At 40.7% G+C, this 24,099-nt stretch overlaps 1 protein-coding gene across 6 annotated transcripts in view; it reads left to right on the top strand.

Moving 5' to 3' along the window:
• The window catches only part of unm_hu7910 (un-named hu7910), a 235,060-nt gene that overhangs the window by 200,662 nt on the left and 10,299 nt on the right, over positions 1 to 24,099 (top strand). For all 6 annotated transcript variants that reach the window (XM_087985915.1, XM_043689309.2, XM_087985917.1 and 3 more), the window contains 6 exons: positions 1,681 to 1,817; positions 7,438 to 7,536; positions 8,430 to 8,519; positions 9,449 to 9,586; positions 16,770 to 16,905; positions 21,629 to 21,720. In XM_087985915.1, the coding sequence (XP_087842041.1) occupies positions 1,681 to 1,817; positions 7,438 to 7,536; positions 8,430 to 8,519; positions 9,449 to 9,586; positions 16,770 to 16,905; positions 21,629 to 21,720 (692 nt within the window). The remainder of the gene's footprint in view (positions 1 to 1,680; positions 1,818 to 7,437; positions 7,537 to 8,429; positions 8,520 to 9,448; positions 9,587 to 16,769; positions 16,906 to 21,628; positions 21,721 to 24,099) is intronic.

Genomic DNA, 24,099 nt, shown 5'->3' with positions numbered 1-24,099 from the left:
GTCAGGCGCTCCCCAAAATGAGCTCAAGCCCTTGTTCCACTCTGCAATGAGATGATGGCTGGTCAAAGCCCTAACTCCATCAACCTGCCTTAGCTCTGTATTGCTTCACAATTCTGTTAAACATAACAGTCTCTGATTTAAAATTAACAATTGATCTAGCATCAGTTGCAGTTTTCAGAAGAGATTTCCCAGGTTAGATCATAAGAACCAGGAGCAGGCTGTTCAGTCCCTTGACCCTGTTCCAATATTCATTGGGCTCATGGCTGATCCGATGTTCTTCACAACTACGTTCCAGCCTTTTCCCCGTAACTCTTAATTCCCTGATTGATCTCAAATCTTTCCATCTAGCCTTAAGTATACACAAGGGCTGTGTCCCCACAGCTCTCTATGGTTGGAATTTTTCTCCTCCCCAGTCTTAAATTGGTGCCCTTTTATTCTGGGACTATGCCCTCTGGTCCCAGACTCTCCATGAGGGGAAACACTCGGCATTTAACTCGTCAAACCCCTTAGGAATCCTGTGTGTTTCAGTGAGATCACCTTTCATTCTTCTAAACTCTAATAGTAGAGCTCTAACCTGTTTAGCCTTTATTCATTAGATAATCTCTCCATACTGGGGATCATCCTAGGGAACCTTCTCTGAACTGCCTTCAATGCAATCTTTCCTTAAATAAAGGGAACTAAAACTGTTCACAATACTCCAGATGTGGTCTCACTCGCACCTTGTGCTGTTCCAATACGACTTCCCTGCTCTTACACTCCAACCTCGAAATATGAGCCACCAGACCATTAGTTCTGCCACCCCTTCCTAATTTCATCCCCCAAGTGTCTGGCTGTAATTTTTAGACCAATCCCAAAGAGCAGAACTATATTTTCACATTAATAGTCACCTGCTAACCTTCTAAATTCCAGGAATACAAACCAGGTTTTTGTAATATGACTTTATAAATTAACTCTTGAAGTTTAGCTTTCAGTCTAGTGCCTCTACACTGCACTCTGACCAACACATTCTTCCCCCAGCACCCAGGACTGAGCACAGTATTTCCGATAGTTCCTGCTCACACTTGCAGTCCTCCTCTTTATATTCCATACTTCCAGATGTAAACAGCAGCATTCTACTTAACTCTCTGCCTGTTTTCTGCATCTGTTTATGACGTTTAATGATATGTATCTGCAGGGTTCCCAATTCCCTTGGATCTCCCATTTTCAGTATTGGGAAGGTAGAGAATTTAAACACCAATAAATAGAAGACATTTTACTGTAGGACAAACTGCTTTGCAAATTTACGTAAGATGTTTATAACAAAGAACCCACCACATGCCAGGCACCAGTCCTGTCTCTGTTGTTGGTCACATCCCTTTGGATTGCTGCTGTCAGTAAGGAACCGGTGAAAACCGTTTCATCACAGTCAGCTGGTGAAACTTTTATATTTTTTATGCTGCTTTTACTGCCTTAAGCAGAGCAGAAGACTAAATGTGATGTGTAAAGGGCAATTAAAGACAAATATTCCAAAGATATGAAAATGACAAGTACACATGACTCGAGTGAAATAAGGTCAGTAGTTTCTTAAAACTTCTGAACTGACTGTTCTTTGACTCCTGTCTATAACCCAACATTTAAGGAGCTGTGTCTCCAGTCACAGAGCTGTGATATGTCTATTTGATTTTCTGTATGTATGTGCAGGCCACATCAAACGTTCCGTGGTGACCTTACAGAAGTTAGTAGATCGTTACCCAGATGATGTCACAATTAAGAATGAGCTTGGAGTAGGTTACCTCTTATTGGGAGACAATGATAATGCCAAGAATGTCTATGAAGAGGTAAGTTGTAAAAGAAATGGAATGGAATATTGGTTTTCCATTCTTGACTTTCACATTTAAAAATAATATATTCTGATGACTATGTACTTCCTAATGCTGAATTTGTAAATTGAATTTTCCATCATGGAACTGAACCGTGTGGATTATGAATAATGCATTCTTAATCAGTGCTAAATTAGCTGATTTAATGAGTTATTGCTATGAACACTACCTCAGTAGCCGTAAATTAGAAACCTATCAAATTAGCCTGGCATCCTTCTCTAGATTGCTTCTCAGTCACTTTTGCTGGTTAGTTTGTGCATATGGATGGTGGGAGAATGTGGAATCAAGTTCAACTGATCATTGTGCTAGAATACATTGAGTAGCTCAAGCATAAAGGCATATGATCATTTGGACAACAAACAAGAGGGTTAGAATTAGAATTCTATTTTATTGTCATGTCCTCAAGTATAGAAGTACGTGGAAAGTGTACAATATCACCATTCCTAGCCCCATCTTTGCTACAAAGGTACTCGGGTACAAAACCTTACATACAAAGTAGAAAATGCATGGTACTCTGTGCTAGCATGAGTCATCATCTTTAGGAAGGGAACAGTGAGCAGTGCAAATACCACAATTCCTAAAGTCCCCTCATCCCTCTGTAGATGCACAGAAATGTTAATAGGTATTAAGAAGATGAAAGAAAATTTAAAGAGCAGTTCAGTGTCAATCCAATCATGGTTTTTCAGGTGGTTTAAATGTTATTTATCATCTTTATTGCAATTTAAATTCAGTATTCAATTTAGTGTTGATAGACATAAGAATGTTATTCAGACACACTGAACTGGATTTCCATCTTTGAGTCACAAGATTGCTGTGATGTTGTAGATTGTTGCTTGTTGACACTGTTCATCCAGAGAAATTGGATCTGCTGTCAGATGAGCTAATGCCAAGGTTGCCGAGTTAAAAAGCCAATTTCCATTATTTGAGACATTGTCGTAGTCTGGAGATGAAGCTCCCTCAACAATCAATCTTCCACTCCAATTCCCCTTCTACTCCTTAACCCCCTCAACGCATACCACCACCCCGCAAAGTATCAGGTCTAAGTGTCATTCACAGAACTGTACAGTTTCACTGACCCCTGCAGCACCCTACACCTCTCTAATATTCGCGATAAACCACATCCAGGCTCTATAATAACATTTGCCAGTCTTGAAAAAGCTTGAATATCAGATAAAATAAACAAACATGACTTTAATAGTCTCATAAAGACCATTCCATCGTCCCCTACCTTAAGAGCTAAAATCTAACAAAAAGAATCAAGCTCACGTTACCGTGAACAGTGTAGTGCCCTCCAGAACGTTTCACACCGTCTGACTGATGTCTACTTGCCTGATGAATTTATAGCTCATTCAGAGGGTTGCTGTAATGAATAATTACATATTTTAAGCAAGAGGGGTCATAAACCAGGACAAAAAAAACATAAACAGAGATTTTAGTTTATATTTAAATTGTTTAATTTGAAGCCAGATTTTATGTTGCACAAGTATAAATGGGAGATTATGTAAAGAGCTGTGCTTCCAATCATAGGCCTTTTCTCCAGTCGGTGTTGCTACAGCCAATCAGATATAAGTGCAAGAAGTAACTACCCTGTACTTGGAGAAACAATGAGCTGCCCAGGGACCAGGGCCTGCAGTGTCCCTGAGTTCAGAGGCCGGAGAGTTGAAATTTTTCCTCATCTCAGTCTTAAGTCGGTGCCCCTTTATTTTAGACTATGCTGTCTGGTCGTTGACTCTCCCATGACGGGAAACATCTTGTCAGCATTTATCCTGTCAAGCTTCAAGAATCGTCTATGCTTCAGTGAGATCACCTTACTCTTCAAAAGTCCAATGAGTAGAATCCCGACCTGTTCAGCTTTTGTTCATAAGACAGTCTCTCCATAACAAGAATCATCCAAGTGAACCTTCTTTTAACTGTTTTAAATGAAATAATATTTGAATTTGAATTGAATTTATTGTCACGTGTACAGCGGCACAGTGAAAAGCTTTGTCTTGCGAGCAATACAGGCAGATCAGTTAAGTAGCATAGATAGTAAATAATAGGTAAACGGCAGCAAAAACGAAAACACAGGTACAGGTGAATGTTAAGAGTTTGAGAGTCCATTCAGTATTCTAATAACAGTAGGGTAGAAACTGTTGTGAAACCAGCTGGTGCATGTGTTCAGGCTTCTGTACCTTCTCCCTGATGTAGAAAAACATTGCCAGGGTGGAATGGATCTTTGAGAATGCTGATGGCCTTTCCTTGGCAGCGGGCCTGGTAGATGGATTCTATAGATGGGAGGTTGGTCTTTGTGATTTTCCGGGCCGAGTTCACCACTCTCTGTAACCGTCTCCGATCTTGAAGGGTACAGTTGCCATATCAGGTAGTGATACATCCAGACAATACTATCAATGGTACACCTCTAAAGGTTGGCAAGGGTATTTGCTGTCATGCCAAATTTCCTCAGCTGCCTGAAGAAGAAGAGCTGTTGTTGGGCCTTTGTAAACAGTACGCCCACGTGAATAGTCCAAGAAAGCTTGTTGTGGATGACCACTCCCAGGAGATTGACACTCTCCATTTGTTCCACCTCTGTGCTGTTGATATGTAGGGGGGGCATGAGTAACATCACACCAAAAGTCAGTAATGAGTTCTTTGGTTTTGCCGGCATTGAGAGCTAGGTTGTTCTCAGTGCACCATTTTTCCAGGTCTTCCACCATCTGGAAAATGCCATCGAGATTCGACCCACAATGGTGGTGTCATCAGTGAACTTGTAAATGGCATTAGTCTGGTATTTGGTGATGCAGTCATGGGTATACAGTGAGTACAGTAGGGGCTGAGTACGCAGCCCTGGGGGGCTCCAGTATTGACAGTTAGTGAGGATGAAATATTGTCCCCCGTCTTCACTGATTGTGTTCTGTGGGTCAGGAAACTAAGGATCCAGTTGCAGAGAGTGGGGCTTAGTCAGAGATCACTAGGTTTAGTAATCATTCTCGAGGGGATAATAGTGTTGAAGGCTGAATTGGAGTCAGAGTAGGATTCTTACATAACTGTTTTTGGTGTCAGGATGTTCTGGGGAGGAGCCATTCCTTAAATTACTGCAGATGTGGTCTCTCCAGCACCATATACAGTTGCAGTGTGACTTCTCTACTCTTATACTCCAACCCCCTTGAAATAACCCCCATTCCTGAAGAAGGGCTAATGCCCGAAACGTCGATTCTCCTGTTCCCTAGATGCTGCCTGACCTGCTGCGCTTTTCCAGCAACACATTTCCGCCCTTGAAATAAGGGCCAACATTCCATTAGCCGCCTTGATTACCTGCTGCCCCTGTTTGTGTGCTAGCTTTCTGTGTTTCGTGCACTAATTTACCCAAGTCCCTTTGTGTTGAAGCATTCTGCGATTTTTCCTCATTAAAATAAAACTTCTCTTTTGTTCTGCCTTGCAAGATGAACAACTTCACATTTTCCCTCACTATACTCCGTTTGTGCACTGCGTAACCAATCAGTGTTCCTCTTTAAATTGTTTGTATCTGTCTTGCAACCTGCCTCTTTGCCTATTTTTGTGTCAAATGGAAATTTGGCTATAGTACATTAACTTGCTTCCTCTAAATCATTAATACATATTGTAAATGGTTGCGGTCCCAGCACTGATCCTGGTGGAACCCACTGGTTACAGGTTACCAACCTGGAAAAGAATACCTTGTCCCCACTCACTCATCAGCCAATTCTCTATCCATGCCAGTGTACTACCTCCAACACCACAGGCTCTTATGACATAACTTGTTGTGAGATACCTAGTCCCAACCACCATTTTTAATGTCCAGTGATTGCACTTTGACCAAATGTTAGGACAGAAAAATCCAGGTTATAGAAATCTAATTGTCAGTTACAAATCAGACCATGATATGTAACAAGTAACATAGTCACCATTTTCAACGATGTATATAATCAGTCTGCTCTGCTGAATAAGGATTCACTTTGTCTATGCTTTGTTGGAGAAAGTGCACGTCATTAAATGTGGTAGAGACACTAAATTAAAATTATGTATAACTCAAGGCTATTGCATACATCAGAAGGATTTGGCAATTTGTATTCAGTTTTTATGAGTAAATAATGTAAATAATAATAGTTTCCCGCATTCTGGGCATTGAACAAGATTGTGAAGAAACCTGGCTGTCTCTCTTTCTCAAACAATATTTACCAGATACGTCTTCAGTAGATAATGCTCAGTGTTGGGCACAAAGCCAGAAAACTTAGAATGAATGGAGTCACAGAGTGAGCGCGCAAGCCAGACTCTGGAGAGAAAAGAAATTGGGTCCATTTCCATTCTCTCAAATTCTTCCAGATAGTGTTGCTTAGAAACAAAGGTGGCCTCTGTCTAGACTGCCAATCAAACAGTGCCAAATCAGTCTCATAAACAACAAATTTTCAGCTGTTTGTTATCAAAAATTCCATTGCCATGGTTCTCATCGGGATCACAACCATGCTGCCTCTTTGTTCTCATTGACCCTGTATTCTCACAGGTCAGGAGCATAATTGCATGGTGTCCCTGAATACAAAGGTCAATCTAGAATTGTAGTTAACCTATGGCATTCTGCATCCACAGCTTCTGCTTTAATGGAAACTTTGGGTTTTTTTCATAGCTTCAACATCCACATTCAGCAGTGCAACGGTTAATATCACTATTCCATCCTCACTGACTTCGCATCGCCTTGTCTGTTTTGTATTTGCATTCAATGCATTCTATTTCCATGAAAAAAATGAGATGAATTTTCAATATCCCATCAAAATTAAATTTACCAAATAATTGTTTCTTCCACAGTTTAGCTATATACCTCTTCAAGTATAACAAGATGACGTCACTATCTCTCAACTGTCAACTTTTACAAATCTGTCTGAGTAACAAAAAATGCATTCAGTAAGTTGACTTGCATGGAGAAAGTTATTCTCTCGATCCCCACAAGTCATAGAGATGTACAGCACAGAAACAGACCCTTCAGTCCAATTCGTCCATGCTAACTAGATATCCTAAATTAATCTTGTCCCATTTGCCAGCATTCGGCCCATATCTCTCTTAAACCCTTCCTATTCATATACCCATGCTGATGCCATTTAAAAGTTGTAATTGTACTAGCCTCCACCACTTCTGGCAGATCATTCCATACACGCACCACTTTCTGTGTGAGAAAGTTATCCCTTAGGTTCCTTTTAAATTTTCCCCCCTCTCACCCTAAACCTATGCCTCTAGTTTTTCACTAATTTCAATGATAATGAGCATTGAGTAAGAGGACCCACATAACAGTGACAGTAAAACAGAGAGAGGCTTGTGTGGCACTGTGCTCTCTCGTTATATTCCCTAATGACTTCCCTCTTCAATGATCTCTCCCATTGCTGAGACTCTCAGCTCCTCCCCTCCACTCAGCTAGGTTAGCAGACCTAACTTAGAAAGGTTAATTTGATACAGATTAATTATATTAAAGTAAAGAAAATCATCAAGAATAGTTCTGTTTGAAGGGCAGCTCAGTTTGATTTAACAGTTCAGTAAAGGCCCCAGGAAGATTTAAAAAAAACAGTGAAACTGGGGATAATGTGATGTGTTGTTGCAGGTTCTGGCCCTGGCTCCAAATGATGGCTTTGCTAAAGTTCATTATGGATTCATCCTCAAAGCTAGGAATCAGATAGCTGAAAGCATTCCATATCTAAAGGTAAGCACTGCACTAGTTAGGTTAACTAACGCTGAGCTGATTGTTGCACCATATTTAAACATCATAACCTAAACCGGTTAATGAAATGCAGGGTATATTCCTGGAATGAACAATAATGCCGGTTAAAGTGGCCGTGATCATTCTGAAAGTAAAAGCATCGCTAATTCAACAATTAATGCCAAATCCAAATTTGTATTTCATTGCCCAGTTCAATATTACATTCCATCAATTTTTTGATCTGCTTATAGCTACTTCGGATGCTATATTCGCAATAACCCAAAGCCTTACAGCTATCATCAGTGTTTGTGATAAATATTTGTTGTACCACACAGAATCTGTTAGCCTTTTCACAAGAATACATTATGTATTAGCAGAATGTTGCAGACTGTTTAAATCTGCTTGGTGTTGTTCGTTGCTTACATTACTGTGTTCTAAGAGGTAAGGAAAGACATATCATTCTCAGTCTTATTCAAATAGGAGGGAGTTTGATCTCCATCGAAATGTAAAACTGATCGCACAAATAGAGGTTCAGAGGATACAAGGAAATGCTGTGTGTTATAGTTAACTGTAAGATTATTCTTTCAGAAAAAGGCTGAGAAATGCAGGAAACCTATCCTTCCATCATGTGGTGCTGCTGCATTTCAAGTTGAGCCAGAAATAATTTCCATGTCCTTGCTGAGTTTTGGAACAGCATTCTAAATGTGTTTTTGCAAGATTGCTATTTGCTCTCATTGTGCTGAAGATGGTTAATTCAGGGAACGGTTTGCAATGAAATAGAAAAAAACAAGATAGACACAAAGTCAGGTGTATCTGTCCGAGTGAGTAATGAGGAATGTATCTGCTGTGTGTTGGCTTTGTGACATAAAGATTTTTGCAACATCCAATTTCTGCAGGAAGGTTTATTATCCGGGGAGCCAGGGACTGATGATGGTCGCTTTTACTTCCACTTAGGAGATGCAATGCAGCGAGTGGGCGATAAGGAGGTGGGTATGACTGCACATTCTTACTTTATAAACATGGGTCAGTAGAGTTTGGTTTGCAAAAAGCCTTGATTAAGATCATAAGTGTATTTCTTCCACAATGCTGTGTCATTATACTAAGATAAAATTAACATGGAGTTCATGGAAATACTACTTAATGAAAGATTGAAAATTTTTAAAAATGTTTTTGTAAGACGCTTTTAGTAAAAACTAGCCAACTTAAAGTTAGAGGGTTAACCTTCCAGTTAAAATTTAGATTATATATTCTAAATTTTATTTTATTTTATTTTACTGTTACTTTCCTGTATTATCTTTTGAAATACGTTGACATATTTCTTTTGCTGTTATTTTTCTCCTACCCCCCCACCCCTTCTCTCTCTCTCTCTCTCTCTCTCTCTCTCTCTCTCTGTCTGTCTGTCTGTCTGTCTCTCTTCTCCCACCCCCACCCCACCCCTTCACTTCCATACCTTTAATGGCTTGTCCTTTGATATTAAAAAGTGCAGTGCTACAAAAGTAATATTTAGGATTTTTCAGTCAGTTAAAATCCAAATTCTCTCTCCAAGCCAATTTCAATATTGGTTCTGCATTAGCAGTAGAAATGCAACTTCATAAGTGAGCTCCAGGTGAGAGTTTAATCTTGTTTACTTCATCAAAACAAAACTGATTATCATTTTCCTGTTGACCGAAACAATTTATGGTCAACTTGTGAATGGATTATGTGCAGAGAGAAATTAACCAATCTGTAATTAGTGAGACAAAAGGATTTTAAAATGTAGTTTTGACTGTTCAGAATACTTTGGTAGCATTATATTTTTACTGTAAAACAGTGCAGTCATCAGCGAAGGGGCTAGCTGTCCAATGGAACGGTAGACCTGCTGACAGTCTCTGGTTCTGATGAATGATATAGTTTCACTGGTTTATTTGATCTCCAGGCGTACACGTGGTATGAATTGGGACATAAAAAGGGACATTTTGCTTCAGTGTGGCAGCGCTCACTCTACAATGTGAATGGTCTGAAAGCTCAGCCTTGGTGGACAACAAAAGAAACAGGCTATACTGAACTGGTGAAGGTATGTGTTCAGAATAATCACTGACTAACAACAAACAAAGCTTGCATTTGTTTAGTGCCTTTCAAATAGGAAAGTATTAGAGTGTGTCACCTGGAAGAATAATGAAACAACTTAGTGCTGAGCCAAAGTCGAAGTTATTAGACAGGGTGACGGTAAGTTTGGCCTGGCAGGTAGGTTTTTAGGATAGTTTAGAGGTAGGTGAAAATGTTTATTTGGTTCATCTATTCTAATCCTTTTTTCCAGCACTTGGCCTGTGGCCTTGAGTGCTATGACATTTCCCGTGCTCACTTAAATACTTTTTAAATGTCTTGTAGGTTTCTCTGCCACTACCACCCTTTTAGGCAGTGACTTCAGAGTCAACATTTCAAATCGAATGACCCTTTCTCAGAATGGGTCTGAGGAAGGCTCTCTCGACCTGATATGTTAACTCTGATTTATCTCCACAGATGCTGCCAAACAAGTGCTATTCCAGCAATTTCTGCTTTTGTTTCTGATTGACAGTATCCGCTGCTCTTTCGGTTTTTATTCAACATCCTAATGAAAGTTGGTTGAATTTGTGTTCAGCAGCTGTGACGCCTTCTGAGGTTGAATAGTCAGAGTTTGTGTTTGTATAGATTCAGTCACAGAGAAACTTAGGACAACAAGGAAACGGACCTCACCATTTCTGCAGACAACACATGAAAACTGCCTGGATTTCTTTCCAGTATAGGGAAAATTTCTGGGTATCATCTCCTGTAACTCCCACTGCCAAAGAGTTAACACAACTCTCATCTGCTGTTTGTAATTAGTTCAGCTGAGAGTTATAACATAGAACTATCTCTGCAGGGTTTTCTGATGTCGCTGCACCCAACCAGACTATGTAATTTAAAATGGAAAATAATTGCGCTCTCCTTCTAATTAAAAATCGATCCAAAACGAAGGCCAACAAATCTCCTTGCTCTTGTCACAGAAGCTATAATTTTTCACACCCAGAGAAGATGTGTTTATGTTTTCTTGAGGCTTACTGAATTTCAGATGACTTTTATGATTTTCTCTGAGATAAGTTGCCTGACTGCAAGTTATTGAACTCATGAGAAGTAAGGTGTCTTTTGGGAGACATGTTTAAAAAGTTTTTTTTCCATTTTTCAGATATTACAGTTCGTTCCAAAATGTAAAACCTCATTCATGATTTTTAAATATTGCTGGCATTCCCCTTTTTCTATGCTGCATTGTAGATAAAGTCATTATTTTGCGTGTCTAGACACACTGTTGTGCCTAATGCTCCCATTATCCTGATGAAAATGTGCTCTCTGTTCTGTGATCTTAAACTGCATTCTGGAATTGGTGTGTTCAATTTCTTAGAAAATGTATTGCTACTGCTTTACTGTTGATTTGTGTATCCCTGTGCATAAAATCTATCATACCATGTCTATCTTAATGGCATTATCCACCTGCATTCAAACTTCGAGGAAGTGATATATTTGATTGTTTAGTTCTGTATGTTTATTCACCTTGTTTAATGTTGTTCCATTTACAGTACAATTTTCATTCTCTTTCAAAGATTCTCTTTCTATTTTCTCCATTTCATTTTTGGGATTATTCAGATTTTAGGGGCAACTGTTTCATTCTCACTAATTCATGCATTGGATGAGTCAAAAAGTGTGGTGCTGGAAAAGCACAGCCAGTCAGGCAGCATTCAAGGAGCAGGAGAGTCAACGTTTTGAGCATAAGCTCTTCATCAGGATTGTGGAGGGAGGGGGAGCTCAAAGGGGCTCAGAGGTAAATGGGAGGAGGAATTGGTCTGTGGGAAAGGTAGCTCGGAATGCGATAGGTAGATGAAGGTGGTGGGGATGAAGGTAATAGGTCGGAGAGGAGGGTGGAGTGGATAGGTGGGAAGGAAGATGGACAGGGAGGACAGTGCTCAAAATGTCAATGCTCCTGCTTCTCGGATACTGCCTGGCCTGCTGTGCTTTTCCAGCGCCATACTTTCTGACTCTGATCCCAGCATCTGCAGTCCTCACTTTCTCTTCATGTATTGGATGAAGCAGTCATATAGTAACATTATCTTCTGTATTGATTTTGATTAATGGGGTACTCTGATACTCTCAGAAGCAGAATTAGAAGAATTCTTCAATAATTATTGACTGTCTATTAAATTTATAATCACAATACGCAAAGAAAGGGAAAGCGACAAGGAGCATGGAATCAAGTAGAAAGATAAGCAGCAGGTTAGCATGTGTGCAGAGTTTCAGTTCAAGGCAAACTAGGAATGAAGCAAAAAGGAAGGATAACTTAGGACATGATACCATAGATGTTGGAAATCATGAGGATAAGAAAATTAGATTTATCTGAATGCTCATAATATTCGAAACAAAATAGATGAATTAATGGTATAAATCATCGTGAATGATTATGATGTGGTAGGCATCACAGAGATGTGGTTGCAGGGGGTTCAGGACTGGCAGTTAAACATTCAAGGATTTACAACTTATCGAAAAGACAGGGAGGTGGGCAAAGGGAGCAGGGTTGCCTTGTTAGTTAAGAATGAAATTAAATCTATGGCACTGAGTCAGATGATGTGGAGTCTGTGTGGATGGCGTTGAGGAACCACAAAGGCAAAAAAACTACAATGGCAGTTATGTACAGACCTCCCAACAATGGTCAGGACGGGGGCACAAGATGTACAAGGAACTAGATAGGACATGTCAGAAAGGCAAGGTCACGGTGGTTGTGGGGGACTTCAATATGCAGGTGGACTGGGTGAATAATGTTGCCAGTGGATCCAAAGAAAGGGAATTCAGGAATGCTGACAGGATGGCTTTTTGGAACAGCTTGTGATGGAGCCCACAAGGGAGCAGGCTATTCTGGGCTTAGTGCTATGGAATGAGCCAGACTTTATAAAGGATCTTCAAGTAAGGGAACACTTAGGAGGCAGTGATCAAAATACGGTAGAGTTCAGTCTGCAGTTTGAAAGAGAGAAGGCAAAATCGGATGTAATGGTGTTACAGTTAAATAAAGGTAATTACAGGGGCATGAGAGAGGAACTGACGGAAATCGACTGGAAGCAGAGCCTAGTGGGGAAGACAGTAGAGCAACAATGGCAGGAGTTTCTGGGTGTAATTGAGGACAAGTACGGAGGTTCATCCCAAAGAAAAGAAAGATTATCCAGTGGGGGGTGGAATTACACAGCCATGGCTGACAAAGTTTAAGTCAGGAAATGTATCAAAGAAAAAGAGAGAGCCTATAAAGTGGCCAAGAGCACTGGGAAATCAGAAGATTGGGAAGGCTACAAAAACAAACAGAGGATAACAAAGAGAGAAATACAGAAGGACAGGATCAACTATGAAGGTAAGCTAGCCAGTGATATTAGAAATGATAATAAAAGTTTCTTTGAATACATAAGAAACGAGAGGCAAAAGTAGAGATTGGGCCACTCCAAATTGATGCAGGAAGGCTAGTGATGGGAGATAAGGAAATAGCTGAAGAACTTAATAAATACTTTACATCAGTCTTCACAATAAAAGGCATGAGTAATTTCCCAACAATTATGGAGAGTCAGGGGGCAGAGTTGAGTATGGTAGCCATTACAGAAGAGAAAGTGCCAGAAAAGCTAAAATGTCTAAAAATTGATAAATCTCCTGGTCCCGATGGGCTACATCTTAGAGTTCTGTGGGAGGTGGCTGAGGAAATAGTGGAGGTGTTGGTTGTAATCTTTCAGAAGTCACTGGAGTCAGGGAAAGTCCCAGATGATTGGAAAATCGCTGTTGTAACCCCCTTGTTCAAGAAAGGGTCAAAACAAAAGATGGAAAATTATAGGCCAATTAACCTAACCTCGGTTGTAGGTAAAATTCTAGAATCCATCGTTAAGGATGAGATTTCTAAATTCTTGGAAGTGCAGGGTTGGATTAGAACAAGTCAGCATGGATTTAGTAAGGGGAGGTCAGGCCTGACAAACCTGTTAGAATTCTTTGAAGAGGTAACAAGTAGGTTAGACCAGGGAAACCCAGTGGATGTTATCTGTCTCGACTTCCAAAAGGCCTCTGATCAGGTGCCTTATGGGAGGCTGCTGAGTAAGGTGAGGGCCCGTGATGTTCGAGATGAGCTACTGGCATGGATTGAGGATTGGCTGTCTGACAGAAGGCAGAGAGTTGGGATAAAAGGTTGTTTTTTGGAATGGCAGCTAGTGACAAGTGGTGTCCCACAGGGTTCAGTGTTGGGGCCACAGCTGTTCACATTATATATTAATGACCTGGAAGAAGGGACTGGGGGCATTCTGGTGAAGTTTGCCGATGATATGATGTTAGGTGGACAGTCAGGTAGTACTGAGGAGGTGGGGAAGCTGCAGAAAGATTTGGCCAGTTTAAGAGAGTGGTCCAGGAAATGGCTGATGAAATTCAACGTGAGCAAATGTGAGGTCTTGCACTTTGGAACAAAAGAATACAGGCATGGACTACTTTCTAAACGGTGAGAAAATTCATAAAGCCAAGTACAAAAGGATCTGGGAATGCTAGTCCAGGATTCTCTAAAGGTTGACTTGCAGGTTGAGTCCGTGGTTAAGAAAACAAATGAAATGTTGTCATTTATCTCAAGAGGGTTGGAATATAAAAGCAGTGATGTGCTTCTGAGACTATATAAAACTCTAGTTAGGCCCCATGTAGAATACTGTGTCTAATTTTGGGCCCCACACCTCAGGAAGGACATACTGGCACTGGAGCGTATCCAGCGGAGATTCACACGGATGATCCCTGGAATGGTAGGCCTAATATGATCAGCTGAGGACCCTGGGATTGTATTCATTAGAGCTTAGAAGGTTGAGGGGAGATCTAAGAGAAACTTACAAGATAATGCATGGCTTAGAAAGGGTGGACGCTGGGAATTTGTTTCCATTAAGTGGGGAGACTAGAACTCGTGGGCACAGACTTAGAATTAGAGGGGGTCAATTTAGAACAGAAATGGGGAGACATTTCTTCAGCCAGAGAGTGGTGGGCCTGTGGAATTCATTGCTGGGACATTAAATGTCTTCAAGGCAGAGATTGATAAATTTATGATCAGGCAAGTAATTAAGGGCTACGGGGAGAGTGCGGATTAGTGGATTGAAATGCCGATCAACCATGATTGAATGGTGGAGTGGACTCGATGGTCCGAATGGCCTTCCTTTCACTCCTATGTCTTATAGTCTTATGATCTAAGCCATCAATTTCCTGGACACTACATTATTTAAATTGACAAAAGACCACAGACATAAGTTGGCAACTTTTTTTTAAAAACAACTGGCTCTCTTCTACATGAGAGAACTAGCCATTTGGATACAGAACTGGCTCAAAGTTAGAAGACAGAGGGTGGTGGAGGAGGATTGTTTTTCAGACTGGAGGCCTGTGACCAATGGAGTTCCACAAGGATCGGTGCTGGGCCCTCTACTTTTTGTCATTTACATAAATGATTTGGATGCAAGTACAAGAGGTACAGTTAGTAAGTTTGCAGATGACACCAAAATTGGAGGTGTAGTGGACAGCGAAGAGGGTTACCTCAGATTACAACAGGATCTGGACCAGATGGGCCAATGGGCTGAGAAGTGGCAGATGGAGTTTAATTCAGATAAATGCGAGGTGCTGCATTTTGGGAAAACAAATCTTAGCAGGACTTATACACTTAATGGAAAGGTCCGAGGGAGTGTTGCTGAACAAAGTGACCTTGGAGTGCAGGTTCATAGCTCCTTGAAAGTGGAGTTGCAGGTAGATAGGATAGTGAAGAAGGCGTTTGGTATGCTTTCCTTTATTGGTCAGAGTATTGAGTACAGGAGTTGGGAGGTCATGTTGAGGCTGTACAGGACATTGGTTCGGCCACTGTTGGACTATTGCGTGCAATTCTGGTCTCCTTCCTATCAGAAAGATGTTCTGAAACTTGAAAGGGTTCAGAAAAGATTTCCAAGGTTGTTGCCAGGGTTGGAGGATTTGAGCTACAGGGAGAGGCTGAACAGGCTGGGACTGTTTTCCCTGGAGCATCGGAGGCTGAGGGGTGACCTTATAGAGGTTTACAAAATTATGAGGGGCATGGATAGGATAAATAGACAAAGTCTTTTTCCCTGGGGTCGGGGAGTCCAGAACTAGAGGGCATAGGTTTAGGATGAGAGGGGAAAGATGTAAAAGAGACCTAAGGGGCAACTTTTTCACGCAGAGGGTGATACGTGTATGGAATGAGCTGCCAGAGGATGTGGTGGAGGCTGGTACAATTGCAGCATTTAAAAGGCATTTGGATGAGTATATGAATAGGAAGGGTTTGGTGGGATATGGGCCGGGTGCTGGCAGGTGGGACTAGATTGGGTTGGGATATCTGGTCGGCATGGACGGGTTGGACCGAAGGGTCTGTTTCCATGCTGTACAACGCTATGACTCTACACACCACAAGCTATCACCCTAAAGGCATCTTTCAGATTGAGGTCACAGCTACTGCTTTATCACTGCATTTTCACATAAGTAGAATATTTTAACCCAACTCTTTGATTGTATCAGGAACATATTACTTTAAGAAATTGTTCTGGATGCACTCTGAAGAACCCAGTTTTGAGCTCCCTTTGCCAATCTGCTTCACCTGATCTACATGTAGGTTTTAGGGTTACCTTTCTTACATGCTCCGTATGTCTTGTATTGCACTCCAATCTGTAGTGCAACTATTGTAGGTGGGCCTCTAAACTACACTCACAAGTGACCTTTCCGATGTTCGTATTTCTACCTTTACTCTTACAAAATGAAGTAATGCCTCAGACACCTCAGCACTTTCTCCCAACTCACCTTCTCAAAAGTATCTATCTGTAAGTTTCAATTTAATTTTAGCCTTATTTATTCACCAATTGTGGTTTCATGTGCCTCCTTTCCACCTTGTAGAAATATATTTATTTTATGCTCACTACATCTCATGCTTCAAAATTTCCCGTTGCTCATCTGTTGGCTAAGTTATTTGCACAGTTAATTTGTTTCATTCTTTTTTTATTACCATTGTCATTTTATTAGTTTCATGTTGCTGTACGTTGCACATAATAGATCTTTCTGACACTGATTAGACTTGAGTAACTGCTATCTTGAATTGTAATATTGCTGTTGAGGAAGAAATATTTCTGATATTTACCTTGGCTGTAGAGGGTTAGTTGTTCTATTGAGGGCTACAAAATCTGATGTCTAAATTTCAATAAGCTTGTCTTTCTTTATAGACTCTTGAGAGGAATTGGAAGTTGATTCGTGATGAGGGACTGGCTGTTATGGATAAGGAAAGGGGATTTTTCTTGCCAGAAGATGAAAACCTGAGGGAAAAAGGTGACTGGAGCCAGTTTACACTTTGGCAGCAAGGTAATATCTCATTATGAGGATATCACTATCAGAGATGAGTGACATTACTGTTTTCTTTTTTATTTTTTCATGGTCTGGACATCATTGGCCTCTAGATTACCAATCCAGTGACATTGCCACGATGCACCCCTTTCTTATTGCAACGCATTGCACACGAATAATATGTAAAATTAAACATTTTTTTCTGATCAGTAAACAGAGTAACCAGATAAAGAGGAAACGTGATAAATTATTGCTTTCTTAAATCGCATGCAGTTTTGAATAAATCAAATTTGAGATAAACTTGCTTTTCGTTTTGTTAATCCCTCGGCACATATTGTTAAGTCCATTATTAGTTAGCTTTTTTTTATAAGCTGTGGGTAAATATCTGGATAAACCTTCATGAACATTACAGTAAAAGTGGAATGTTTTCAGTTCAATCCAAAAGCTTCCTCTCTTTGCGCCAGTGAAGCATTAACCCGATGCTGAAGGTACAGTTTCTGAGATGTTAATGCAATCTGATACATAAAATCATACAATGCTACAGTGCAAAAGGAGGTCCTTTGACCCATTGTGTCTGTATGGCTCCCAAAAGAGCTACCCAGCTCATCCCATTCTCCCACCCTGACTCTGTTAATTCATCACTTCAAATATATTTCCAGCTTTTCAAACCTAGTGTAGGATCCATCTCCACCACTCTCCCAGGCAGCGCATTCCAAATCTTAACCATGCTCTCAGTAAAGGCGTTTCTTTGTGTTGCCAAATTCTGTACAGACGCTATCTGCAAGTTTGCTGATGTCACCACCACGGTAGGCTGGACATCAAGCAATGATGACTCTGAATACAGGAAGGAGATAGAGGTCTTGGTGCCATGGTTCATTGAAGATAGCCTCTCTCTCAATGTCGGCAAAAGAAAAGAACTGATCATTGACTTCAGGAAGGAAGGAGAAGGACATAGCCCTATCTACATCAGCAGAGCTGAGGTTGAGAGGGTGGGGAGCATCAGGTTCCTCGGAGTGACGATAACCAGCAATCTGGTCTGGACCTCCTGTGGTCAGGAAGGCACAACAACGCCTCTTCTCCAGGCAGCTCAGCAAATTCAGCATGTCCATAAGGGTCCTCACCAACTCCTACAGATGCACCATTGAAAGCAGACTGTCCAGGTACATAATGACCTGGTACTGCATCTGCTCTGCCCTGGACCGTAAGAAACTACAGAAAGTTGTGTGCACAGCCCAGACCATGACGGAAGCCACCCTCCCATACCATGGACTCCGTTTACATTTCTCGATGCTGTAGAAAGGCTGCCAACATCAAAGACCCCTCCCACCCTAGTAATGATTTCCAGCAACCTCTTCCATCAGGAAGAAGATACAGAAGCTTGAACATACGCACCAGCAGGATCAGGAGCAGCTTCTTCCCTGCTGTTATTGGACTGCTGAATGGGGCTCTCTAATTTCAAGTCTAATGTTGATCTTGCTTTGTGCCCTCTTGCTGACAATCGTGAAATTGTGACCCTTGGTTACTGATTTCTGATTTGATAATCAACCTGCCATGTGGAACTGTTTCACATGCTTTCTGCAAGTCCAAATATACAATATTCACAGCACTACCCTCATCCACTGCCTGTGTCACCTCATCAAAGTACTCCATTACATTTGTAAGTCATGACCTGCCCTTAACAAAGCCATGTTGACTGTTCAGTATTAACGTATTTACCGTTAGTGTATATTTACATTATCCCATATTATGGTCTCCATCAGTTTTCTCACTATTGATGTCAAGCTGACAGCTCTGTAGTAGCCTGGGTTATATTTGCAATCCCCCAGTTCCTCCAAAGTTTATCCTATGTTACAGAGACGCTTGGAAAATTTCTGTCATTGGCTTTGCGATTTGTTCCCTCACCCCTCTCTGCAATCTAAGGTGCATCCCTTCCAGGTCTGGTGATATCTCACCTTGGAGTGCTACCAGCCTTTGAAGAACCTCTTCTTTATCTATCATTGTTCTGCTCTGTTGGTCAACACCAATGGGTCTTTGTCACCATTGTCATTGACTATAGTCATTTGTGAGCTTTGTCAGGGACTGTCACATTATTGGCGGCACGGTGGCACAGTGGTTAGCACTGCTGCCTCACAGCGCCAGAGACCCGGGTTCAATTCCCGCCTCAGGCGACTGACTGTGTGGAGTTTGCACGTTCTCCCCGTGTCTGCGTGGGTTTCCTCCGGGTGCTCCGGTTTCCTCCCACAGTCACAAAGATGTGCAGGGTCAGGTGAATTGGCCATGCTAAATTGCCCGTAGTGTTAGATAAGGGGTAAATGTAGGGGTATGGGTGGGTTTCGCTTTGGCGGGTCGGTGTGGACTTGTTGGGCCGAAGGGCCTGTTTCCACACTGTAATCTAATCTAATCTAAAATCTATTGTGCGACAACATTTACTGATAGGGGATTGCACTTTGTTGCAAGTTGTTGTAACAGAAAAATCTGATGTGCTGAGGACTGGAAAGTGAAATTGCTGCAAGAGGTAATGAAATAATGGGCTAAGTTCTCAGCTTCTTGTCATGACCAAAGTTCCTTATCATATGACATCCTCTGACTGAAGTTCTGTTCTTCTGGCTGTGTAACTCAATATTCTGTTAGCTTTGTTGACTGCTCCCATAAAGTTAGACATGTTGACAATTCACTCTGCAATGGTTTGTAAACCACCTTCAAATTCATTGCTAGCTATTTTCAATGCTATTTGAGGAGAGTACCCACGATCGATCTATCAACCTGTGGTTGATATTTTCTGCTGGCTTACATTAAATTTTGTCTATTATGTAGCTGTTATAATTCTCTATGATTCCAGCCTCTTAGTGTATTTTAACAGTAAAGAGATATTGGTATCTGAAACAATCTTCCTAACTTGGAATTGTTTAAAAAAAAATTAGCAATAATAAATGGGAGAATTATTCAAGACAGTTTTGCTGATTATTTTTGTTCAGTGTAGTTCTTCGTGTGGGTTCTTCAGCATTTAGGGTGTGAGAAGGGAGATGATATTGAACAGAGGGAAGTGATTTCACTTGTCTCCATTTGATTATTATATTTTTATGTTGTACCAATGCAAACTCTATTGTAGAACTACTAGTTGCTCAGTTATTTTACTGACCTTTGATGATTTACACACGTTTATCCACACTGGCTTTACAATTATCCCACTCCTGGCTGACCTTCAATGTTTTTGCCCTGGTTTCTGAGCAGTTCATTTCTTCACTGGTACAACCTGCAGTCATGGTTCAGACATTCCAGTATTGGAAGGACACAGAGATTTGAAATGTAATGCATAAAGGTGAGCCTGGCAGTCAGTGCTCACTGTAATCCAGTTATTATTACTTGGCAGGCATAAAGCAAAAACTAACAAACTTGGTGTTCTGACCTCCGATAAATCAAACCAGATGTTATTCCATCCTACTTTCATCAGCTGCTGTGCATTTGGTTGCTAACTCTTAACTCTGTTTCATAAATGTTTAATCATTTCCTTATATTTTTGAGTCAACAGATCATCTTTTTCTGAATCAACAGATCACTTTGTTCATCTTTATTACCAAGCTTGTATTACAATTGTAAACAGTCCATTATCCTACAGCTTCCACCTTCCCTCAGGTGTCACCTTTATGATTAATCTGTTCTTAAAAAGCTCTTAGCTGTTTTTGATTTCCGTATCTGGAGTACTTCTTTGGATATATGGGTGAAGACATGATTGAGCTGAGGTGCAATTTCCCCCAGTCTATACCAACATCTTGTTTCCTTACTGTACATTACCACAAGTGTCAAAGATTCAATAGGGGTTAATGGTATGTTTTATAGCTAAAATAAAATGTGAAGTTAAAATTTATCCTGATGAATTCTAAACCCTTTATTTCTTTAAATGTGGATTTTTAGGAGGTTAGAGGGTGAAAGAAACCAGCTTTATACACAAGAGGAGCAGATCCTGTCAAGGCAGATGTCACTCAGCAGATATGTGCATCAGAGCAACTGAATGCACAGTTACTGAGCACTCAATTGCAGTCCTTGGTGGATAGAATTGGACTCCGACATGCAGAAAGATGAGCTAGTGTAGATGGCTGTCATTGACCCTATGACACACACAGCCCGGATTATTGATGGAGTAAAATTTTATGTTTGGAGAAAGCTTTCCCCCCCTCCACTTAGTGTGGGTTGGATGAGTGAATTAGACATGGGAGTCTTACAAATGGAAGAGGAATTGGCAAAGGGACACAAAACTAGAAAATTCACCAACTCATGCTAAACATACTTAATTGATCAGCGTGTTCAGGATACATGACAGCATCCATCTGAACAAATCGGGAATCATTTTGGAGTTGTTAGGGACAGTGGACAGACAGGTTGTTATTTTGGGTATCGTATTAGTGCGAATTTATTTGGTTTAATCCTAAAATAACATGGTGTCATATGACGCCTGACTTAATTCTAAATTAATTTACTCTCTCTAACCCCACCCTTAAATATTTTCAAATCTGAGTGAAATAACTGAAAAGCTCTGAGGATTAAAAGATTGTTGGTATGTTGTCCACCAGTGAGAAAAATTGTGCGTGTACTTCCATTAGATGTGTGTCAGTACATCAGTTGTGGTTGAATTCGAGGTAAGTTTTGTGAGGTGGCTGGTCATGAATTAATCTTAATTGTGACAATCTGAAATTATGCTAATACAGCTGCTGTCTTGTATTCATTTTTCTTTGTCCCCTCCTAGGTCGCAGAAGTGAAAAATCCTGTAAACAAGTCCCGAAAACATGTGCCTTGTTTGAAAAGTTTCCTGAGTCAACGGGCTGCAAGCGTGGGCAGGTGCATTCAAAATATCCTCATCCTTTATTGTCGCAATGTATCAATTCAGTGTTAAGTGGGTTTTTTTTAATATGGAATCCCAGTAGTGTGGAAACAGGTCATTTGGCCCAACAGGTCCACACCGACCCTCTGAAGAACATCCTACCCACACCCATTCCCCTACACTAGCCGATCAACCCTGCATTTCTCATGACTAATGCACCTAGCCGATAAATCTCTGAACAATGTGGGTTATTTTGCATGGCCAGTCCACTTAACCTACGCATCTTTGTACTATGGGAGGAAACCGGAGCATCCAGCAGAACCCCACGCAGACACAGAACGTGCAAACTCCACACAGTTGCCTAAAGTTGGAATCAAACCCAGGTCCCTGGTGTTGAGAGGCAGCAGTACTAACCGCTGAGCCACCGTGCCTAAAATATTCTATAGATTTCTATTACAGAATTTATGAAATGTGACCAGTGAATTTTGAACAAAGATATAGCATCTATTATTTAGCAGTTTGGAATAAAAATAAATTCTAGTTTGATTCAAAAATAGATTTTTTTTGTTTTTAAAAAAAAAATTCTCAGCTCACAAGTCGTCACCATTAAATAAAAGATTACAATGCATCATACTTTCACACCAATTAAAATGTGTGTTGAAACAATTCATTAAGTTCCTGACTGAGCCTTGTCACGTGTGGCGTCTGTAATTAGCTTGACATCGCGAGTCATGGCATTTGCTTGCAAGCATGAGAGAGAGAGGCTGTCCATTTCTCCATGACATAACCTTCAGAAGCAGGTGAGATGCTCCAGTTTTAAAAAGACAGAGATTGAGATATACTGTGATGCATTAGGGATGAGTCTAGCATTTAGAGTCCTCAGTGTAGTACTAGTTATTAAAACTTGACAGGTAAAACAGTTTTAAAAAAACTTAGTGTTCTGACTCCAACCAAATCTCATTCCTCCTCACCTTCATTAGCCACCGATTCTTTCTGACGCATTTAGTTGAGAATAATTGAGACCAATTTCTAAGATGTGTGATAATTTCCCAATCAATTGCTATAACGTCAGCAATCTGCTATTGACCATTCTGATTTGTCTTTCATGCACTTCTGAACAGGAAAGTCATAAATAATAGCTTAGATTCTGTGCTCGAAATGAAAATGAGATCGTGGACACTTGTTATTCTGGCAGTAACTTTTGTTTTTTTTCACAAATGTAGTTAAAGATGGAACTCAGGATGTTGCTGTGCAAGCTCTCTCTCCTTCACAGACTTTATTACACTATTACCTCACCAAGAGATTCGGTATTAACACATGAAGGATATGAATTTGCAGTATTTATTCATAAGTTATTCATTAAGCATGCCAAAAAAGAAATTCAAACTTGTCTAATCAAATGTATCACAAAGCTAGTCCCTTTTTATTTCAAAGCTGTTCCTTAGCTTAAGGAGACTCTATCCTTGATATTTTTCAGACGGGCAATAAACCAGGCTGCGCTCTGCTCAGTCTGGGTTAATACAGAGATGAAAAGGATTTTGAGAGGCCTTTTGTTTGCATATAAACAGATGATTAGATTCCCATTAGTATGGAAACAGACCCTTCAGCCCAACAAGCCCACACCGACCCTCCGCAGACCCATTCCACAACCCAATATTTATTGCTATCTCTCTCTGACTTTCTCTCTTCTCTTCCCTCCTCCCCCCCCCCACCCCGGCAGGTAACCCACGTGTTCCATTTATACTGGTTTTTAAAGGCAGTTTGCTTATTGGGACTGTTGTGTATATTTGTAACAGCATAATTAAGTCTAGTTTGGATAGGCTGAGTTCTGTAGGGGTTCTTTATTCTGTTCTTTGTGTTTCATTGTGTAACTTTGTGAATAAATTATTGTCTGTTTTAAAGTCTAGTAGTCAACCTCGCTAACTTACTCCGGGTAATTTTCACTGTACACTGACCGAAACAAATTGCAAAGTTATGGTCTGGCACTGCCTGCTTAAGAATGTTTTGAGTGGTCTGGCCATTACAGATGTAAGTAAAGCTTTAATAATGTGATGTTTAGTCTTGTCAAGCAACCTCTCTGGTATTGAAAATTTACATCTAACAATTTGAAAGAATTGACATGTTCTGATAGAATTCCTGCAGTGTGGCAACAGGCCCTTCGGCCCAACAAGTCCACACAGACCCTCCGAAGAGTATCCCACCCAAACCCATTCCCCGTTTCTCTACATTTACCCCTGACTAATGCACCTAACCTACATGTCCCTGAACACAATGAGCAATTTAGCATGGCCAATTCACCTAGCCTGCACATCTTTGGATTGTGGGAGGAAACTGGAGCACCCGGAGGAAACCCACGCAGACACTGGGAGAATGTGCAAACTCCACACGGACAGTCA

The sequence above is a fragment of the Chiloscyllium plagiosum genome, unplaced genomic scaffold, assembly GCF_037043375.1.
Source record: "Chiloscyllium plagiosum isolate Xiang-an unplaced genomic scaffold, Cpla_swu_hap1 HiC_scaffold_4, whole genome shotgun sequence".
NCBI classification, from domain to species: domain Eukaryota; kingdom Metazoa; phylum Chordata; class Chondrichthyes; order Orectolobiformes; family Hemiscylliidae; genus Chiloscyllium; species Chiloscyllium plagiosum.
This window is presented reverse-complemented; position numbering and strand designations above follow the sequence as displayed.